This window comes from Mycteria americana, chromosome 3, assembly GCF_035582795.1.
Source record: "Mycteria americana isolate JAX WOST 10 ecotype Jacksonville Zoo and Gardens chromosome 3, USCA_MyAme_1.0, whole genome shotgun sequence".
NCBI lineage: Eukaryota > Metazoa > Chordata > Aves > Ciconiiformes > Ciconiidae > Mycteria > Mycteria americana.
The window spans coordinates 131,141,033-131,159,688 of NC_134367.1; the positions used below are offsets into that span (position 1 = coordinate 131,141,033).

Here is an 18,656-nt window from a genome sequence, read left to right on the forward strand (position 1 = left end):
CTGGCCTGCCCAGTAGCACTAAGTGCTACCTTGAAAAGAGAAGGAAATGCAGCAGGTATGGAGGAGTGCGGGCTACACGGCAAGCAGGGGGAAAGCTAAAGGAAAAGGGAAGAATCTGTGTTTGAACAAAGCTTATTTTGTTCAAGGTTTGAAAAACAGAGACACAAGACCCTAACATGTTGTGGAGCACTCACTGTGAAATTCTGATCTCATTTTAGCTGCCATCCAGGTTGGCATTTGGGCTGAACAACAGCTCCCCAAGCAACAGATGTGACAGACTTTGTTAATGATCATATCAGCTCCTGGGGATGGCCCTGATCGCCAGGCGCTGCTGACTCATCTGCCAAAGCATTACTGCTGCTTTGCTGGGCCCCAGTGCACATTTTGAAGGCTCCACAGGTTGGTGGCAATTCAGTAGAAAGAGCAAAGCGACATGGGGATCTGTCTGCATTTGTGAAACTCTACACCATATGTAGCAAGGCTTCTTAAAAATGGGCAACCTGCCAGTTCCCATTTTGATCTGAGTCACATCAGTCCTGTCGACTTTGCTGTCAACTCCAAATTAGTAAACCTGAGACCTGTTTACTGCTGCTATGTAGCAATGCATCAAATCAATCGCAAGGTTCTCGCGTGCAAAGCCCTTTTTTCATACCTGGTTTCTACTAATTTTCTCTGTTTCTCTTTAATTGACTAGGCCCTTGACATTACTAATTAGGTAGTATGTTATGGAGGTGAATTAACACTTTAAAGGCCATAGATAAGATAACTTTTAGCACTGATCCAAGTCTAGCTTATCAAATCAACACAGCTTGGAATGTCCATGGTGTAATTCATCACTGATTACGCTGTTTGGAGAAAAATAAGGGCCAAATCATATATGAAGTTTAGTATATCAGGGAGGGAGGGTTTTGTTGGGTTCCCCCCCCCCTCTAAATTTTGTTCTCAGCTTTCTCCCATGGCTGTGAAATACTTTTTGTTTGCATTCTTTGAATTGTACCTCTCCCATAGTACTTGACTGGTAACGATGGCTTGCATTATTTGTGTACTTGTTAAGAGTTATTAAATAAAAACTCAAATGATTATCCACTTAACCATAATGCAAAGTGCGACTTAGTTGACACGATTAGAGCTTTGCAAAGCCTCAAGGAGAACAAGAGGTTGATTACAGTAATATTATGAATGTACAAATAACATCTGGAGGCAGGTGCTTACCCCAGAACAGAAAAGGATCTGTCCCAGGATCTGTCTTGACACACTTCTGAAAACTGCTGCTGAAGTGAATGGGCTCCTACCACAAAGGAAAAAACTAGTGTTTCTACGGAAAAAAACGCATGTTAGATCTAGCAAAATTACCACTCAAATCCCTAATCATCAATGTTTCTAAGACCTAACAAAACTATCACTTTTCTCAGCCAAAAGAAATCCCTTAAGAAAAATCTTAGCATAATCTCAAAAAAAGTATAGACAAAAGACCCTCGAAGAACTTCCTGGCCAAGGATCCAGTTCATAACTTTTGCAGAAAATAACTGGTAAGCGTGCAGCGTTAATATTACTCACATGGCCTTCCTAGAATCGGAATAGCTAGAAATTCCCTGACAAGCTCATCCATCCATCAGTCTACACTATCTTCCACCAACAAAGTCAACCAATATTGGCTGGCTTTACTGGGTCAACAATGAAGACAGTATGTGGGGTGGACACAATGTTCAAAACAGGCCCACCCTCAAAATACATTCACTTAATGCATACGTGAAAAGCCAAGAAAGCAATGCACAAAATGTTCCCTGGGTACCATAAAACAAATGCATGCTCTGTACTGTTGTGTTCTGAAAGAAAGATGCGATTTTACAACTCCAGGACAGACAATTATCTTCCTAATGGGAAGCAGAATGCACACCAGAGCTTACAATAGTTACAAATCTGGTTAATCATCACCCTTGTCTTTCCTCTATACTCTTATTTGCTTTTGTAAATTCTCTAGTTGGTGACTAACTAGAAAAAAATTACAAGATAAAAAGGATGATTTATTAATCTAAAATGCCACAGAAATCACATAACATTTGCTCTTCTCCTGAAAGAGGGTAAAGTTCTTACACATCCCCTCAGTGCCAGTTAAGAACTGAAAACTCGTAATCATGTTTGCCTTTCCTGACTTCTCTGTGATACCCCCCCGTCTACAGAGTAAAAACAGAATCTCTCCCTATATAGGCAATAGAGTAAGGGAAGATGGTTTTTGCTGTGGATTCTTCTAGAATGTAATAGGAAATAGTTATTTTTATCACATTTGACAATTTGCATAAAATTAATCCTGAAGAGTTAGCTGTTTTCCCTCCAGTTTGTATCTAAGATGCTGGAACACAGAGAGGAACAGCCCACACACTAAGCAGAAATTAGCGTGCCAACTTAATTACCTCTTCTGCAGGTATTAGTGGGAACAGAACCATTCATCTTATAAACCCACCATTTCCTGCAATACTTACCAGCTGTCTCAGAAGAAGGTGAAATAAATACAAACAAAATGAGATCTTCTCTTAAGTAACATTTCTATTTCAGAAAATACTTCAATTTTTCTGTTTAAAGGGGATTTTAAGTCAGTGCCAAACACCAAGGCGTTTGGTCCTCCAAGTCCCTTCCAGATATATTCCCTGTGACTCACATGGGCTTGGGAGAGCCAACGCAATCAAAATGTAAGGGAAAGGGGCAGATTAAAAAGCAAGAGACAAGGATTGTTATTACAGAAGGGTCTGTTCACATGTTTTCCTTTTGCCATGTCCAGCCTGGCCTTCCAGCAGCTCCGTGCTGAGTCCCAGGCACAAGCCAGCTTCGGGCTCAAGATGAACCTGTAGGTTGTAGCATCCGAGACCAAAGGAGCACAAAACCTTTGGGAGTCTTTTCACAAATCAGGCCGGAATATCAACTTATTACTGAAACTGGGTCAGTTCCACCTGGTTTCGGGTTTCAGTTTACACAAGTCCCAGATTAACAGGAAAGTTGACATGACTTTTGTAACAGCGTGTCCTTGCTAACTGCAACAGTGGAACACTTGCCAGGAGAGCCCACAGAAGAGAGCTACCTGAGCCACTCGTGGTTGGAAGAAATTGCAGTTTGTGTTGGTCTGTATTCCAGTCCAAATGGGTTCCTCTGAACTGTACTGCTTCCCATACTCCGTGAACTCATCAAAGCAGGGAAGCCATGCCTGAAAAAACTGTAACAACTACATTCACAGGTTTTGTTTGTGGCCCACAAAATGCACTTGGTTTGCTCCCCGACTTAGATGAATAACCCTTAAAAAGTCTATTAAAATCAAGCATGGTGCACAGGTACGCGCTTAACATACTCGCTTTCTGTGAAATTTTGGCATGAAAACACTTCTTGATTTTCATCCAGAAAATTCTTTTTTATGGATTTTAATGTGCTATTTTAGAAGCTGGAATGACTTTCATTGCCTCTCCCTCCCTCCTTTCCTCCTCTATCTGAATTGCATCTATGCTTATATGTAGGAGAGAGAGAGATTCCTACCCTCCTTTTTCTTTTCTTCCTTTTGCACTGTTTTCTTTTTTTTCCAGTTTGCCCATGAACACAGAAGATGCACTGTTGCTACACCATAATCACTCAGGCATGAAAATTCAATCTCCTGCTACTCCTGAGCAAAATGGAAATTCGGTGAAAACAACAAGCAGAACACACTGATCTTTACAAATCTCCATAAGCCAGAACATTTATTTCCCTTGCTTCACAAAGATAGAACAGAAAGCATATAAACTAGATTAATGTTCGCAAATACATCCCAATTGTGACCGGCCACATTCACACATGGTCAGTTTAGGGGAGAGGAATAAAAAAGTACCTCTCCATTTTGCCAGTTGCATAACCGGAGGAGCTCGAGCCCCTAAATTAGAAACCTTTGAAGTTAATTGGGCTCTCTACAGAATTTTAGATCCTCTTATACCTAAGCAACAAAGTTCCAGAAAAGCCAAGGTAGTACAGGCTTGTGCTGATCCTGTAGTTCATTCAAAATGAAAGAGGGAAAATGTTAGAAAAAATTGTTGGAAGTTTTGGGGTTTGGTTTTGTTTGGTTGGTTGTTTTTTTTTTTTTTTTTTTTTAAGAAAAAAAACATACTAGATGCAGAAACATGAGCTGAAAGCCTCATTTTTAAAGCCAACATAAAAGAGACATCTCTTTGTTTATTTTCAAAAATCTTCTTTCATCAATCTCACCCACAAAATTTCCCCATCTGGGAATTACCCATCTCTGCAAAAAAGCTTAGTGATCAATTGGCAAGTACTAACTGTCTCAAACTCGTGAAGTTATTATTCCACAGAGCAAACCATATTTCATTTTTATATAATGTATAGAATAAATATAATAATATATTATACACTTACATGTAAAAACACTGTCCACGTTTGACACCCATCTGCCTTAAAGGCTTAACAACATTTAAAGGAAGCAAAACTTCAAAAAATCATCATACCACATACACATACAAAGCAGTTGGCAAAAAAACAGCAGTGTTCGCATTGCTCACTAGAAGAGTTCAAAACTGTTAGGAAAAATGCCAGAAAATAAAAAAGTGGAACTTGGAAGTGGATTTTCATCATCCTCTCTACTTGTCTGGTCCTCATCCCTGTTCCTGTTCTTTTTGCCTCTTCCCCATCAAGGCAATTTGTCTCAAGGCAATCTGGGTTTATATCTCTCCAGGATATTACCTCAAGATAAGAATCAAAGTTCTGATCTGAGAGAATGATTTCACCACTAATCTTTCCCCATTAGAAGAGCTCCAAGGTTAACAGAAATTAGTAAACATTTTTTAATCCCATATTGAATTTCGCTTTGCAGTATGCTCTGCTAGACATTATTTATACTTCAGGGAGTGCTTTCATGCAGTATCCAAGCAACAAACAGAAGGAAAAATGCAAGGCACATTGCAGATTTGGCTGAATAAATAAAATAAATACAGAAACATTGGTAGCTAGATGCTTAAAGACATGAGATGAGAACATTCTCTTCTGCATATGCATTTTTTGTGGAAAGACTTCTTCTAAATTATAGGCTCGTGACTAGGTTTTGAAATGCATCCACAGCCAACCTCATCCCTGATAAATGTCAAAAATTTTTAAAAAAAATTAATTGCCATTATTGGCACGTAGTTTCTATAAACAAGAAATCCTTTCCATTAAGACAACTCAGCAAAACATCTAAAAACAATCTCATTATTTCAATGAAAGGTCATTAATAGTTATCCCATGCTTTCTCTGTATTAAACTCCCCCAAAACATTGATTCCAACAGCAAAGAACGTTAGAGTCTTTTCAGTCTTCAGGTTTCCCGTAATGGGCCACTATAGGTCAGATTCCCCACTGTAGTTTCCAGCATGGTCTCACAGAAGCCAAGGGAGAATGCCAATTTATACCAGCTGACAATCTGGCTGGTAGGTCTCTCCTCCTAAATCAACTTCAGCATGATTTTGTCCCAGCTCTACTCTTGTGCCTGGCTTAGCTTTCACTAACTACATGGAGGGTACCTCGCAGCGAGTATTTCTGCTTTCCTTGAGCAGCTGGTGCAGCCAGCATGTTTTACTCCCCTTCACAAATCCTACCCTGCCTCTCCCTGCTGGGCTTGCCTGTCCCTGCTTCAGCTGATGCAGAACGGTGCATCTCACTCATCTCAGCGTTGCAGGCAGCCAAAAGCATGTCCCCTGGTGCTTTTACTCTTTCCTGATGCCATGGTGATGAATGGACGACGGAAACTCAAATAGACAGGGGAGAGCTGTGCTGCGCCAGTCTGGGCATTAAGGCATAGTTCTCACCTAAATTCAGTGCAAGTAAGGAAGCACACTATGAAAGTTAGTGCAGTGCCAATGTGTCTAATACCCAGGAATGATAAAGCAGATTTACCTGCTTTCAGGATTACCCTCATGGGTATTTCATTGGTAATATCCTAAAAGCAGATACGCATATGCACACAGAGTCAGCATACATATATCAGTTTTCCATCTTCTTCCTCTAGGTACAGATGGCTTTTTATATTTAATCACTTCTTAACTACAGTACAGAATTCTCTTGTACCTTATTTTGCTAAATTACTGAATTGCTGTCCAAGCATAGAGTCAGCCCTTGGTGAATAAGGATTGGCTTACGTCTGGAGTTCTCCACAAGAAACTACGAGAAGCAGATATGGTACCTGTATTCCAGTCCAGGAGCTTAATGCACAGGAATTCAAAGATCTAAAGATCGATCAGTACAGGCTCATTTGCTGCCAAGATGCTGGGCTCTCCTGCGTACCTGTCCAACTCAATATTGCTTAGTCTTGAAAGAATTGAGAGACGTAAAATGATCGTAGCTGTCAGACTTTCCAGACTGGGGCTGCCAGCAACTGCTCCTATCATGCTCCCTCCCCAAAGAAGCAAAAAGCCTATTTTTCCAGCTCTGTTTGTCCTGCCTGAGCAATGTGTGCCAGATTACAGTTATTCACCAGGACGCAATCACGTTCATGCATCACTCTGTTACTAAGTAATCATAAATACTATCCATGAAGCAGACAAGCAAGCATGATTCCAGAAAACTCCTAAATTACATTCGGCAGAGTGTAACTTTTTTCAGAAGCCTGGCTCTATACTCAGAAAGCTACATTGGACCACGGATTTGGTATCTAATCAGACTACAAAGAATCTGACTTACCCCTCCACATAGTTTGCATACTACTTGTTTGATTCTAAAGAGAGAGCGCAAACCCCCAAACTATGCATAACTGATACCAAAAATCATGTTACTACAGCAATGAGATACACAGGACCTCTGTACCAAATCGCATTTTTGGTGGGACATCATGGAATACAAGTTGCTCACATTTACTTGAAAGTTATTTTATGTACCGTAGACATACAGTGACACTTCTTTTTGGGTCAGTCTACTGATGATCTTTAAAAATAAAAATGCTAAGAACAAAATATTATTTATTGTCTTGCTTTTGCTATTTGCTTTAGAAACAGTTCTCCACCAGCAACTTTAAAATCAAACACATAAATCAGCCGTGACAGCCGGGCTAAGCTTTTTCTTGTTTTATGATAAGAGCACAGTGTTCATCAGTTAGTCACAGCCAACACTACAGGTGACACGCATAAGTACAGCAGCTTCTCCGCTGCTGTGGTCTCTCCCTTGATGCCTGCGTGACACAGAGCACGCAAAATGATACTCCTGTTTTCAACACCAGCCTCCTATAGATTCTGGTATGGTACTGCAGCTTAGAAACTGCAGCTGAGAAATGGTTCCAGAAGTAAAATTCAGAAGGAAAGCATTGGGTGAGGTCAACATTTGGAAAACCTTTTGTTGAAATAATTCCATGAGCTTTTATCTGAGCAAAATAAGATTTTTCAAAATAAGCCCTTTCACGCACACCTGCATAAGTCTGCATTAGGCCTTTGGCTGCTAAACAAAAACATGGACTAATATCCAGCACTGCCACGCCACTGTTGAGAACATGCATCTGCAGTTTCACTGCTGTAAGGTTTTTGTTTCTGCTTAGTGTCAAGTGAATCCTTCATGTGCCCTTCAAACTTGATTTACAAGCATCAATACACTGCTGAGTTCTCTTTCCTTAACCACTTGCTGTTATTAAAATTAGTGCACTGATTTTCAAGTCCCAGATAGCTCAGGTACTGGATATTCAAGAAATGTACTGTAAGAGATTACTCTCAGTATGCTCTTTCAAAGCCAAGAATAAACCAAAGGGTTGTTCTCTTAAGCTCTAAATCATTGTGTTTTGTCCTTTTTTTAATTGACTTGAGACCTGAAACTTCATTCTGACCATGCAGATTTTTTCTCTCTTTACTGTATATTCGGAGTAAAACAGTAGAAACTTTGGTATGAGAGCTATGCTAGACAGCAGGGACAAGCAGGTGCATGATACCTGAAGAGTACTGCAAGCGGGACCTTTCTTTTCGCTTTTTTGGGGGGTTGTTCTGCTGACATTTTGCACTGGAGCTGTGGAGGGCTCAAATATTAGGGCCAAAAGGGCTAACTAGCCCCACATATGGCACCCAGCGCTTTCCCATTCCAAGTTTTCTCCATCTTTTTTATCCTTAAGAAACAGGTATTCCGCCATATTAAAAAGAAAAACTTTTCAATAGTATAACTTCAGTAACAATTTCAATTATTTTCCCCTTTTGCTTCTGGGAGAATTTAAGTTACTGGTGTGAATTACAAGCCTAGTTTCTCTTTGTGCAATAAGGACAACTAAGGAAAGCTGCACGACAAATGCAGTCTCCTTACCTGTATTCCCCTGTAATGTTCATGAACAGTGATGTGCAACACTGGCAAGTGTCCTGACCTATGCACAGTCACTGGGGTGGAGCTGAAAAAGGAATGCACAGCTTCATCTGCCCTGCACTAAGAAGATATGCTTCTGTTACTTAAAAATAGTTTCAAAGTTTATGAATTCATATGCCAGACAGGTGAGTCACAGACCTTCCAGTCACGCAGGTGAACACAGAGGACAACAGGGCAAAACACAAATGAGTAGAAAAGCGAGTAACTTTAGCCAATCATTTTTTAATATTGAATTAGCTAACCGAAGAAATGGAAAGTTTTGGAGGTGACAATTCTCATACTACCTGAAAACAGCATCTGAGATGGCAAGCATGGTACATCTGAATGTCACAGTCCTAGACTGAGTGTGCAAAATTCTGCTGAGCAACTGAACTGTTTCTTAAGGCTTTCGTAAGAGCTCTACGTGCCAAGGCACTGCACAGCAAATCTTGTTAGCTAATGGTCCTTGGCAGATGAAATCCAACACCTGAGGATTTGTGAACGAAGAATTTTGCACAAACACGATATCTTTTCGGCTTCTACGGAGCAGGTACAATTACCTGGTCTTCCAGCAAGACCTTTCAAAGAACCACAGAGAACAAGGACAGGTGAAAGATGATTTCCTACAGTGGGATATGTTACTCTACGAAGTAGAGATCAGTTACCTTCTTCTCATATCAGTTGCAGAGTGAGTTACTTCAACATGAATGGCAACCAATCTGGTTGCATATCCCTTCAAATCTGGATTCTGATTGAAAGCTGAGTTCACAGATGATTTATTTGTTTTAAACTGAAACAATCCTTTGCATTCTGGTTTTCACAGTATACAGACCACTTTAATAATATCAGTTATCGGCTGCTGTGCTGACCATAGTGCTTTTCTACTACTATTATATCATACCTGCTTTAACTGAGCTTTTCTCCAATACGTTGTCTGTTCTGATCACAGATTTTTCTGACCACCATCTTCTGCTTTGCTCTTTAAGTATTTCAACACCCTGCTGGAACATGGGGCCATTATGATTCTTTCTAGAACAGAGTATCAGACTCGGCCTACAGAACTCACTTCTTGCCTACTCACTCTTTACCTTTCTTTACCTTAAAGAAAATAAGCTTCATCTGAATTACAGTAAACTAGAATCAATACAAGATGGAAGCTTCACAGAAGAGGCACTTCACAACTTGTTGAAGAATGTGGACAGAAGATGCTTGCACCAACAGAAAGATTCACATTGGCTATACAACCATTAGTCAGGCAGTGTAAAATGCCTACGGCTGTTCTACTTTTGAACGCAACAGCTTGCATCTCATAGATGGGGAATAAAGAACCAGTGCCTGGTCTGTTCATTTTGAAACCTTTTGTACTAGGACAAGGAGCTAATGATACATATGCATTTCATAAACTGCAAGACGTTGATAGCCTTTGGATTTATCTTGTCACTTCAATGAAAGGCAGACATATTGAAAGAGCTGGACATCCACAGGCAGTCTTTGGATACAACTAACCTAGGACCTCCAGAAAGAAAAATGCTCTTGCCAGAAGATGGCCAGTCTCAGAGATGTGGGAAGATGCTCGTGCCCGCAAAGAACCAGTGCCCATCTAAGTCAGACTGGAGTGTTATTCAGTAAATCTGGGCCCTGCAGGTGGTGCACAACTACTTCTGCTTCAGAAAGCAGTGAAATTCACCCAGGAGAAAGGGATGGTGCAACAGACAGTCAAATTTATGGGTTTTAGAGTCCAGAAGAGCCTCCTGCTATCACCCAGTGTGGCTTTGTGTGCACTACCAGCCGCAGGCTTTCACACAGTGATTATCATGTCTGATCCTGTGACAAGCAGCTGAATTAGAGTACACCTTTCCAGAAAGAGTCTGTCTCGATTTAACGAGTACAATGACAGAGATTATTGCTATCCCAGCTCCAGGCTGCAGCTGTTAAAAACCTGGAAGTGCCTTTCTGGGCAGATGCAAGGGAAGATTACCCACCAGACAGCATATCCGAAAATATACGTTGAACGGTGCCGGGAGTACCATGGCTTAGCCTTTAACGATAACCTTTGATTTGCAATACAAACCTCTCTTTGTTCCTCTCTCCCTGCATCATGACTAGGCTTTCAAGCAGTGCTGCAGCAGTGCAGTATGCTAAGCCAAGTTTTGGCAGCACACAGTATTCTCAACACTAATGGCAGAGAATTACAGGTATGAAACATTATCAAATTAAAATAACTATGAGTAATGCTTATTAAGAAAAAATAAACACATCATACTCTGGGAAAATGTTTAAATATGCCTCTGAATAGAATCTTCAGCAAAATTATTTGCTTTGACATTGGTATTTGTTTTAGGCTATCTAAATAATTCAAGTACTTTCCTTACATTACTTCTCCTTGAAGTAAGAGTTTCATGTTTATTATTCATTACTCAGGTGTGGAGCTCTGCCTGCCATAAAAGTAAGTAGAACAACCAACTGCAGTAAAGGCTAGATGTGGGACCCAAATGCTGCTCATGAGTTTTGTACTAAAAGCGCTTCCCACCCAAGGAATATAATATAACCTACCACCACTAATGTGGCAGGAGTAAAATACAGTTTCTTCCTCAAACAAGATCAAACTATAAAAAAAACCCAAGTCAAGATTCTTCTTGCCTACCACCAATCTACCACCACAGGTATCGGTCAGGCCGCTCCTGACCCCACCTAGCACAGCCCCCTTCCAGATCAGGCATTTTACCTGTAATTTCAAATGCACGCTGTGATGAGAACTGCTGTAGTTAACAGTCTTCTAAAGATAGCAAAATTTAACACACATCCTTTCTGTGAGCAGTTCCATTAAATTGATAGCATTGCTATCCTCAGTAAGGGTTATATGATCTGCTCTCTGCCCACCTGTGTGAACTATTTTATCTCCCTGTTGCTCAGCTCCAAACCTGATCCTGCCCTGTGCCTGACATGTAAAGGTGTTCTGCATCTACTGCACTCCCACAGCCGGCATCAAGAGGAGAAAGGGCACACTGTGCTCTGGAGTCAGTCTCATCAGGATGGCAAATGAAAAAGATGATACCTTTGTCTCACTACAGTTAATTTAATAAACCTGCTTCAACATGTTATAAAGTATTGGGTCTAAAACTGTCCTTGTAACTAAAATTTCACTAGCAGAAAGCTCAGCATATTATGAGCTGTTTTCTGTGCTTACAGCATGTCCCACGCTACTGAGGCATTTTGTTCAGAGGTCAGGAATGTGGGCATGCTACCATAAGAGTCAGGAAATCATTTACAGAACGCATAAAAATTGCTTTGCAGGGCAATGCCTCAGAGCCAAGAGGACATGACATAATCTCCTTGCTGCATAAACAAATTTGGTTAATGTACAGCCTTTAATATGCAATAATCAAATCTTTTAAATAACAACAACCACCACCACCCAATCAAATTTCATTTATCTACTGATGACAAGTGTAATTCAGCAGAAGACAGCATGTATTTCAGAAGCTCTGCTTCTTCAGAAAAATTATAGTTTCAGCATTATTCACTAAATGACAACTATCTCCATCTACCACATTCCTCCATTTCAGGACAGGTGAGATGTTTTGAACACCTCCAAATGACAATACTTTGAAGCAGAATTTTTGTTATCCTTCTGATTTTTTCCAAATCTGGAAACCAACATCATTGCCAATCACAGAAACCCAATCAAAGCAATGTGAATACACAGCCAAAATGGTTAATATCTGATGAGACTTACGAGGTGGGAAACAGAGTCAAGTACAACCTTCTAATTAAAAAAATACATGGACGAAATCTCTGCTCTCCTATGCTTACACCAAAGTAGTCTTCATAGTAAGTCTGAAGAGCCAAGTGTTTGCAAAACGTCAGATATGAGCACATCCTGCAAACCAACATGGGACCATCATGTTCCACTAACGTCAATGGATGAAACAATCTCAAAAATTGTTCAGACAAACTGCACCAGACCTCAAGAAAATTTCAGCTCTAGTTTACCGACAAGGCGCAGGCACCAAAGACAGGCAGTATCCTGTACTATCACATGCATACAGCATCAGAGTTTTGCTCATGCGATCAGTGCTTACCAGCTAGGGCCTTGATGCGGGATCGTTCAAACAGTCGAGCAGAACTATTTTCATTGTCCCAGTCATCGACATCCCAGCGGTTGTTGACATCGCTGTACTGCTGTTGGATTTCAATATTGTCATAATCTGTCGCTACTGTTGTCGTCATTCTGAGTCTTCTTAACCTATTCTCACCATCAGATTCTTCTTAAAAACCTCTGTAAAAGAAAAATACATAATAATAATTTAGACAATATACATATATTGGAAGAAAGTTCTAAAATTCAAGCTCAAGACTTCTGGTTTCAAAAATCAATTACTTTTACTCAAAGCCTGGGCACAAGCTCAAGATCAGGTTAGATACCAACCAGTACTTCAAAAAGCAACTGAATGCTTCAAGTCTTCTTAAAAAATGAAATATTTCACAAAAGAAAGATTTCTAGCCAGTAGCTTTGCTGCATACACATATCCAGAATTGTCATGTTCAACTCCCCACAAAGTGGAACACGTATGAAGCGGTGCAGTAAGACACTTTCACAATTGTTATTTTCAAAAGCAGCCTGTCAGCTTTATAAATGTGTGAATGTTGACTAAAGCATATGGAGACATGGATAACTCTGCTAAGAAAAATCTGAAGTGCAAAGACGACCTCAAAACCTTTACAAAATGGTACACATTCTGATGAAAAAATGCAAGTGCCTAAAAAGTCATGTAAGCATTTGACTAGCAGAAGCTTTTTCACATAGATCTGAAGAAACATTTCTTTCTTCACATGCAAATGCTGACTTTGTGACTGGTCCTGGGAATTTATTTATGAACTAATCAAGACAAAAACAACTAACTGATGCATTGCTTTGAACTCTCCCTAGCAACAAAATGGTAGCCCACCAACGCAACTCTTTACATGAGGTTCTCCTCTTTCAGGCAGTCGGATACTGTTAGCATATTCATACCGTTTTCTAATCGGAATTTGCATGTACTTATCAGTACTAAATATAAGACAGCCTAACACCTTCTCTAGGGGAAGAAGAGGGAGGTTATAAACGGCTGCTAAACTGGAGGCTGTGAAGCCTGCAGGAACAGCCGTTGGCCTGGGAGCACCGATCCAAAGCTCTCACCACCACTGGGGGTGAAGTAGCGGCTGCGTTGCATCCTCCATAAGCCAGTCCCTCCAAAGTCAGTGCTCAGAGAGGCCCCAAGGGCTGACCCTGAAGAGCAAACACACAATTCACCCTTCTAAAAATATAATAGTTATAAAAAACGCTGTTAAATATTTGGGGGGGGGGGGGGGGGGGGGGAGACAAGACTAGGTTTTAATAGAAATGGTCATATTACACGAAAACTTCGAAGAGTATCTGAGGGAAATCTCTCCTTTTGTGGATCCGTCCGTTTGTTTCCTCCTGCTCTCGCTCCTTTGAGCTCTCAACCCCTGTGCTGTTTACAAACTAGGCAAGGGCTCACAGCCTGGAGCTCCTTCACAAATGCTGCACCTTTTATCTCGGTACCAGCTACAGAGTCAGGCCCGGCGCTTCCCTCCGAGAACGCAGTGACCCCAGCGCAGGCCGAGGCCCGCCTAGGCGGTTTCCAGTCCCTGAGCTGGCCGCAGCAGGTGAACGGCCGTTTCCTCCTACCACAGCCGACCTCCCGGGGGCAGCTGGCAGCGCAGGGCCCGCCTGTCACCACCGCGTTACCAGCCGGCGGAGGGGGGCACAAGCCCAGGGGCCCGGCGGAGCGGGGCCGGCCCCGCCGCCTCAGCCCGCCATCCTCCCGCCTGAGCCTGCCCCCGGGTGCCACCTACCGACGCAGGGGAGCGGGGCAGGGCCTCTCGCCTCCCGCCAGCCCTGTCCCGCCACAGCCCTGCGGCAGGGTGAACGACGGCTTTAGCAGGCCCGCATCCAGCCCACGAAACGTGGCTACCCGGCAGCTGACATAAATCCAGCTCACGGGGGAAAAACAACGTATTTACTATCGCTGCTCGCGCACTTAAGAGGCATCAATTTTCCAGACGGTCCCAGGATAAAGAGGCCGGGTTGATTTTCTCCTACTCCCCACCACAGATGAGGAGGTTCCTCGTATTATGTACTTGCAAAATAATCCCTTCGTTTTGCAGAGGAATGGGAAACGAGCCGCACTCGAGGCTGTTACATAAGAAGCTGTTACCGAAGCCTGTTTGTGAGCGATTCAACCTTCACAAAAGGTAGGAAGAAATCGCTTTAGTTATGGTAAGCTGCCAACAGCCTGAAGGAATATGAAAAAAACTCGCTCTGGGAAAGGTCTTTAAAATGATACTCCTTCGTTGCACACGCCTAGGCTGACATTTTCCAGCAGGGAGCTCTGGGGATGGGTCCTTCCTCGGCCGGACAGATCCTGCCGCTACGAACAAATACAAGGATGGAGCAAAGACGGGGAAAGGATTAAGTCCCACCCAAAACATTTCTGCACAGCATTCACCACCTGATCCTCAGCTCGTATCAAGCCTGGACAAAAGGCTCCCGTTGATTCCTGTACACAGGCAGAAATCAGGGTTAATTCCAATTAAATCCATGGAGTAACCGTGGTATAAACGACGAGTGGAATCAGACTGTTCTACAGCATCAGTTTCAATCTTTTCAGTTTTCTGTATTCATCAGTGCCCAATGAAGAGGAGGAGATATGCCACTGGAAAAGCAGCAGCTCAAACTGTAAAAATAAAAGCAGTGACCCTAAAAATGGGATGCAGCGACATGCTAATTCAGTATAGATGCTACGAGCCATCCGATTTCATTTCTTTCTGTATCATCTGTGTTTAGATGTACACATAATTGGATCCAGAATAAATTCAAACATAACTTGTGCTCTATCACTTCTCTTACCCTTCCTGAGCATCGCACAAGCAAAATCTATCCCAGATAAAGCTAAATTGAGCATGAAATGGGCCTGTTACCCTACACGTACAGGGCTAGAAAACTTGCATCCTTCTTCTGATTCTGTAGAGATGCTGAAAATAAAAGCAGTGCCTCTTTCACTGGCTGACATCAAGCTCCCTTTTCTGGGATGCGGCTCAACGACACAGGGACAGCAGAGCCGGGTAGCAGACACACACTGCAGGGATAAAAATAAGTACCTTGCAGCAAAGCACTTCTGTGGTGAGGCGAGGATAACACAATTCAATCCTAACTGAAATAAGCTGCCCTGCCTTCTTCCAAAGAAAGACCCAGCTACATAATGTGCAACCACCGCCTTAAGCCTGTGCTGGAAAACAATTTTTCTTAAGAATCCTGCTGCAGCTCTGGTCCAGCACAGCCCCCTGGTGCCTCCGGGAACAGGGAGGGAAGATAAACACGGGCTCCAGCAGAAATCTCCGGGCTTCTTACCACAGAAATGGAGGTCCTGCAGATGGGCTGAGCTACAGCAGCAAATCTTGCTTCTAAGTTATGGGTGTCCCTATTTGACAAACTGAAACACCGGCACTGTCTGCAACTGCCCAGAGAGTGACGAGGAAAAACATCTGAAAATTTTTCTGGAGCTCTTAATGTAGCCTAGTTCACTATTAATGACCTCAAGTGAGATCTGTCATCCATAAAATTAGCCCTGCACTTGAAAGACATAAGCTGAAAAACCTGTGTGTGAGTCTGTAACATATGCATGCATGTAACATACATTTACATATTTACTTTAAGCCCAACATGTTACTTGCACTAACTGCTGCTCAATACCGTAATTTTATTTGGTCGGACCTCCCCTGCTCAATGATTTCAACAAGTACTTTGTGAGTACAGATTTGTTTTATTGACTGTGTAGTCAGCACAAAGCAGGAGACAGTCCTATTGTGTACCATTAGCTTACTGCAGCACTCTCCAATCATGCGCAAAGCACCCACTAACACCCTTGCAAGAAATCACTATAGAATATGTAGCACAAGCAGAAAGCACAGGGACAGAAGAAAGCCTATGCTCCAGCAGGAACAACCTTTGTAATTTAAACATCCTGGCCTGGCTTTAAGCCGAAATACCAATCTAATAAAGGAACAATGTTTTCTGTGGAGAGCCAAATGTAACATGAATTTCAGCTGTCAACATCCTGAGCAGTCTTAATATAGAGGACTCCAAGCCGACCCACTCTCAGAAAACGATAGACACGAGCCTACTGATAACAAGACATTTCAGAAATGGCAGGTCCCGACTTCACTACCATTCACAATTCAGACACGGACTCTAAGTGGCCTTTATAAAGGGCTTCAAAACAGAGAAAACAGGCATTGGGATTTCTCAGTCCACATCCTCCTGAACTTACATGCCAGTGCTGTGTGCACCTGGGCCTTGGAGACATCAGCAGGCAATTACAGGGATAAGCAAGCACACAGGTGAACTAATAAATAGCATGCGACTGCTCCAGTCCCCAAAATACTCAGCACAGACCCGCCATGCTGGGCAAAGAAAGGTTTTGTAAATTTGAAAGCTTCTGTCTTTGTTGATAAAATATAACACTCTACTGCCTGCTGCAGTTGATACAATACTAGAAGAACGCATAAGACTAAAGAGATCAAACCATTTCATTTCAAAGCATTCTTTAAAATATATTGCATCATCTGAGTGCGGGAGGGTTGGCATTATCTTCAAAAAAGAAGAAATGGCTTGAAGAAAGAATCAGCTACCAGGAAGAGCATTTTCTCAGGCAATTTTCAAAGGCAATATCCAGGGGTCAGACCTTTTGTATTTACTTTCATAAATAAACCAGATTCTGCTCTGTTTGTTTCTCAGATAATAGAAAATAAACAGTTTTATTCAGACCATCTGAAAAATGAATTAATTTTTAAAAAATTCATTGGCCTCTTTTAAATGAAATAATTTAATTCACTAAATAGGCTGACTATAATCACTAAAATTCTGCCATAACCACACATCTGGAATTACTTCCTAAGAAGTTACATTTATCTTAAGTAAACATTATTTTTTCAACAGTTACTATTCTTCCACAAAACATTCTAAGCTGTAGCTAGTTTCATGTTACTCTTACCATCTAAGGATTGTCAAGAGGTTTTTATGATGTTATGATAGAAGAAAATATATTTTGAACAGCAATCCCCAAATGATCTCATTACTTATGTAAATAGACTATTCCCTGGCTAACGTACAGTCCAACCTATTGCAGTTTTTGTGACAGTTAAGATAAATTGTATCTGACTGAATGGCTGAGAGGACTGAAAATGGGATACAGACACTTCCATCTCTAGGTTACTAGACCACATGGTCCAGAGGCAAGTATGAGCACAACCACTGTAATAAAGAGAATGGTCTCTCTCCATTTCCTACATATCAGATACGTACATCAAAGAAACCAAAATTACAAACCGCCTCCTTTCTGGTAGCTCTCTCTGAAACCAAGGCTGGATGAGCACAGAAATCAATTCAATTACCCTTTTTGCAGAACTTCCATCTCCGGATGCTTTCGCTCCCAGTCTGTACTGCTTTTCTCCTCCTGATGACTCAGACCAGGGTAATTAGTCCAGCTCTTTAGCAACAAATTCACTTTAGAGTAATTATTATTATATTATTATTAAAAGGAGGAAAATCTAGTTAAGGTGTAACCGAACTCTGCATTTATTCTGAGCAATATTCAGCTCCCTCCTAACAGAACCACAACAGACATCTAATATTTTTTTAAAAGTCATTTTAAACCCATATTTAAGCTGGAGAATGGAAATTCTTCTGAGCTCCCAGCACCAAGCCACATCTTGACTCCCCATTAGGGTGAGATTCTCACTTTAACTTCCACAGAAAGGAAACTGGCCTGATCACAGGTCAAGAGGGACACCTTTAAGAAGCTCAAGGCTGTATGCAAATGACATACATATTCAAACACCCTCCCAAGTCAAATTCTGCAAGTATTTAAAAAATACTAGTTAGAAACTCAGAGCTCTACAGAACACCTGAATTGAAAAAGTGAAGTCCTGTGAGCAAAGCTTAGAAAGACTGGAAAATGTATGTCTCAGTTCCACTCACTTCTTAGCCTGAAGTCTAAGGAGCTGGTTTCCAGCCTATCTCCACACTTAGCCCAGAGACCACTGCTTCATGTTATATGAGCTGCAACACGGTCTTTAGAGAAAGAAGTTTCCCCTGTCCTGATAGGGCAGGGTGGGCAACACAATCACTTACATTTTGGCTTATTGTTTCAGCTGCTAAACCAATTGTAAAATAATAAAAGTACTAATACAGCAAGGCTTTAACTGCCTTGACCTCCAATATCCTCTCTCTCTCATGTGCAGGGTCTGGCTCCCAATCCCATCTTTCCTTCGACAAACAGAACCACA

At 41.6% G+C, this 18,656-nt stretch overlaps 1 protein-coding gene across 1 annotated transcript in view; it reads right to left on the reverse strand.

Moving 5' to 3' along the window:
- SPTBN1 (spectrin beta, non-erythrocytic 1) overlaps nucleotides 1-12,575 on the reverse strand; it is a 93,532-nt gene extending 80,957 nt beyond the window's left edge. The window contains exon 1 of the mRNA XM_075497031.1: nucleotides 12,389-12,575. Coding sequence (XP_075353146.1) covers nucleotides 12,389-12,536 — 148 coding nt within the window. The 5' untranslated portion in view covers nucleotides 12,537-12,575. The remainder of the gene's footprint in view (nucleotides 1-12,388) is intronic.
- Nucleotides 12,576-18,656: the final 6,081 nt, after the last annotated feature.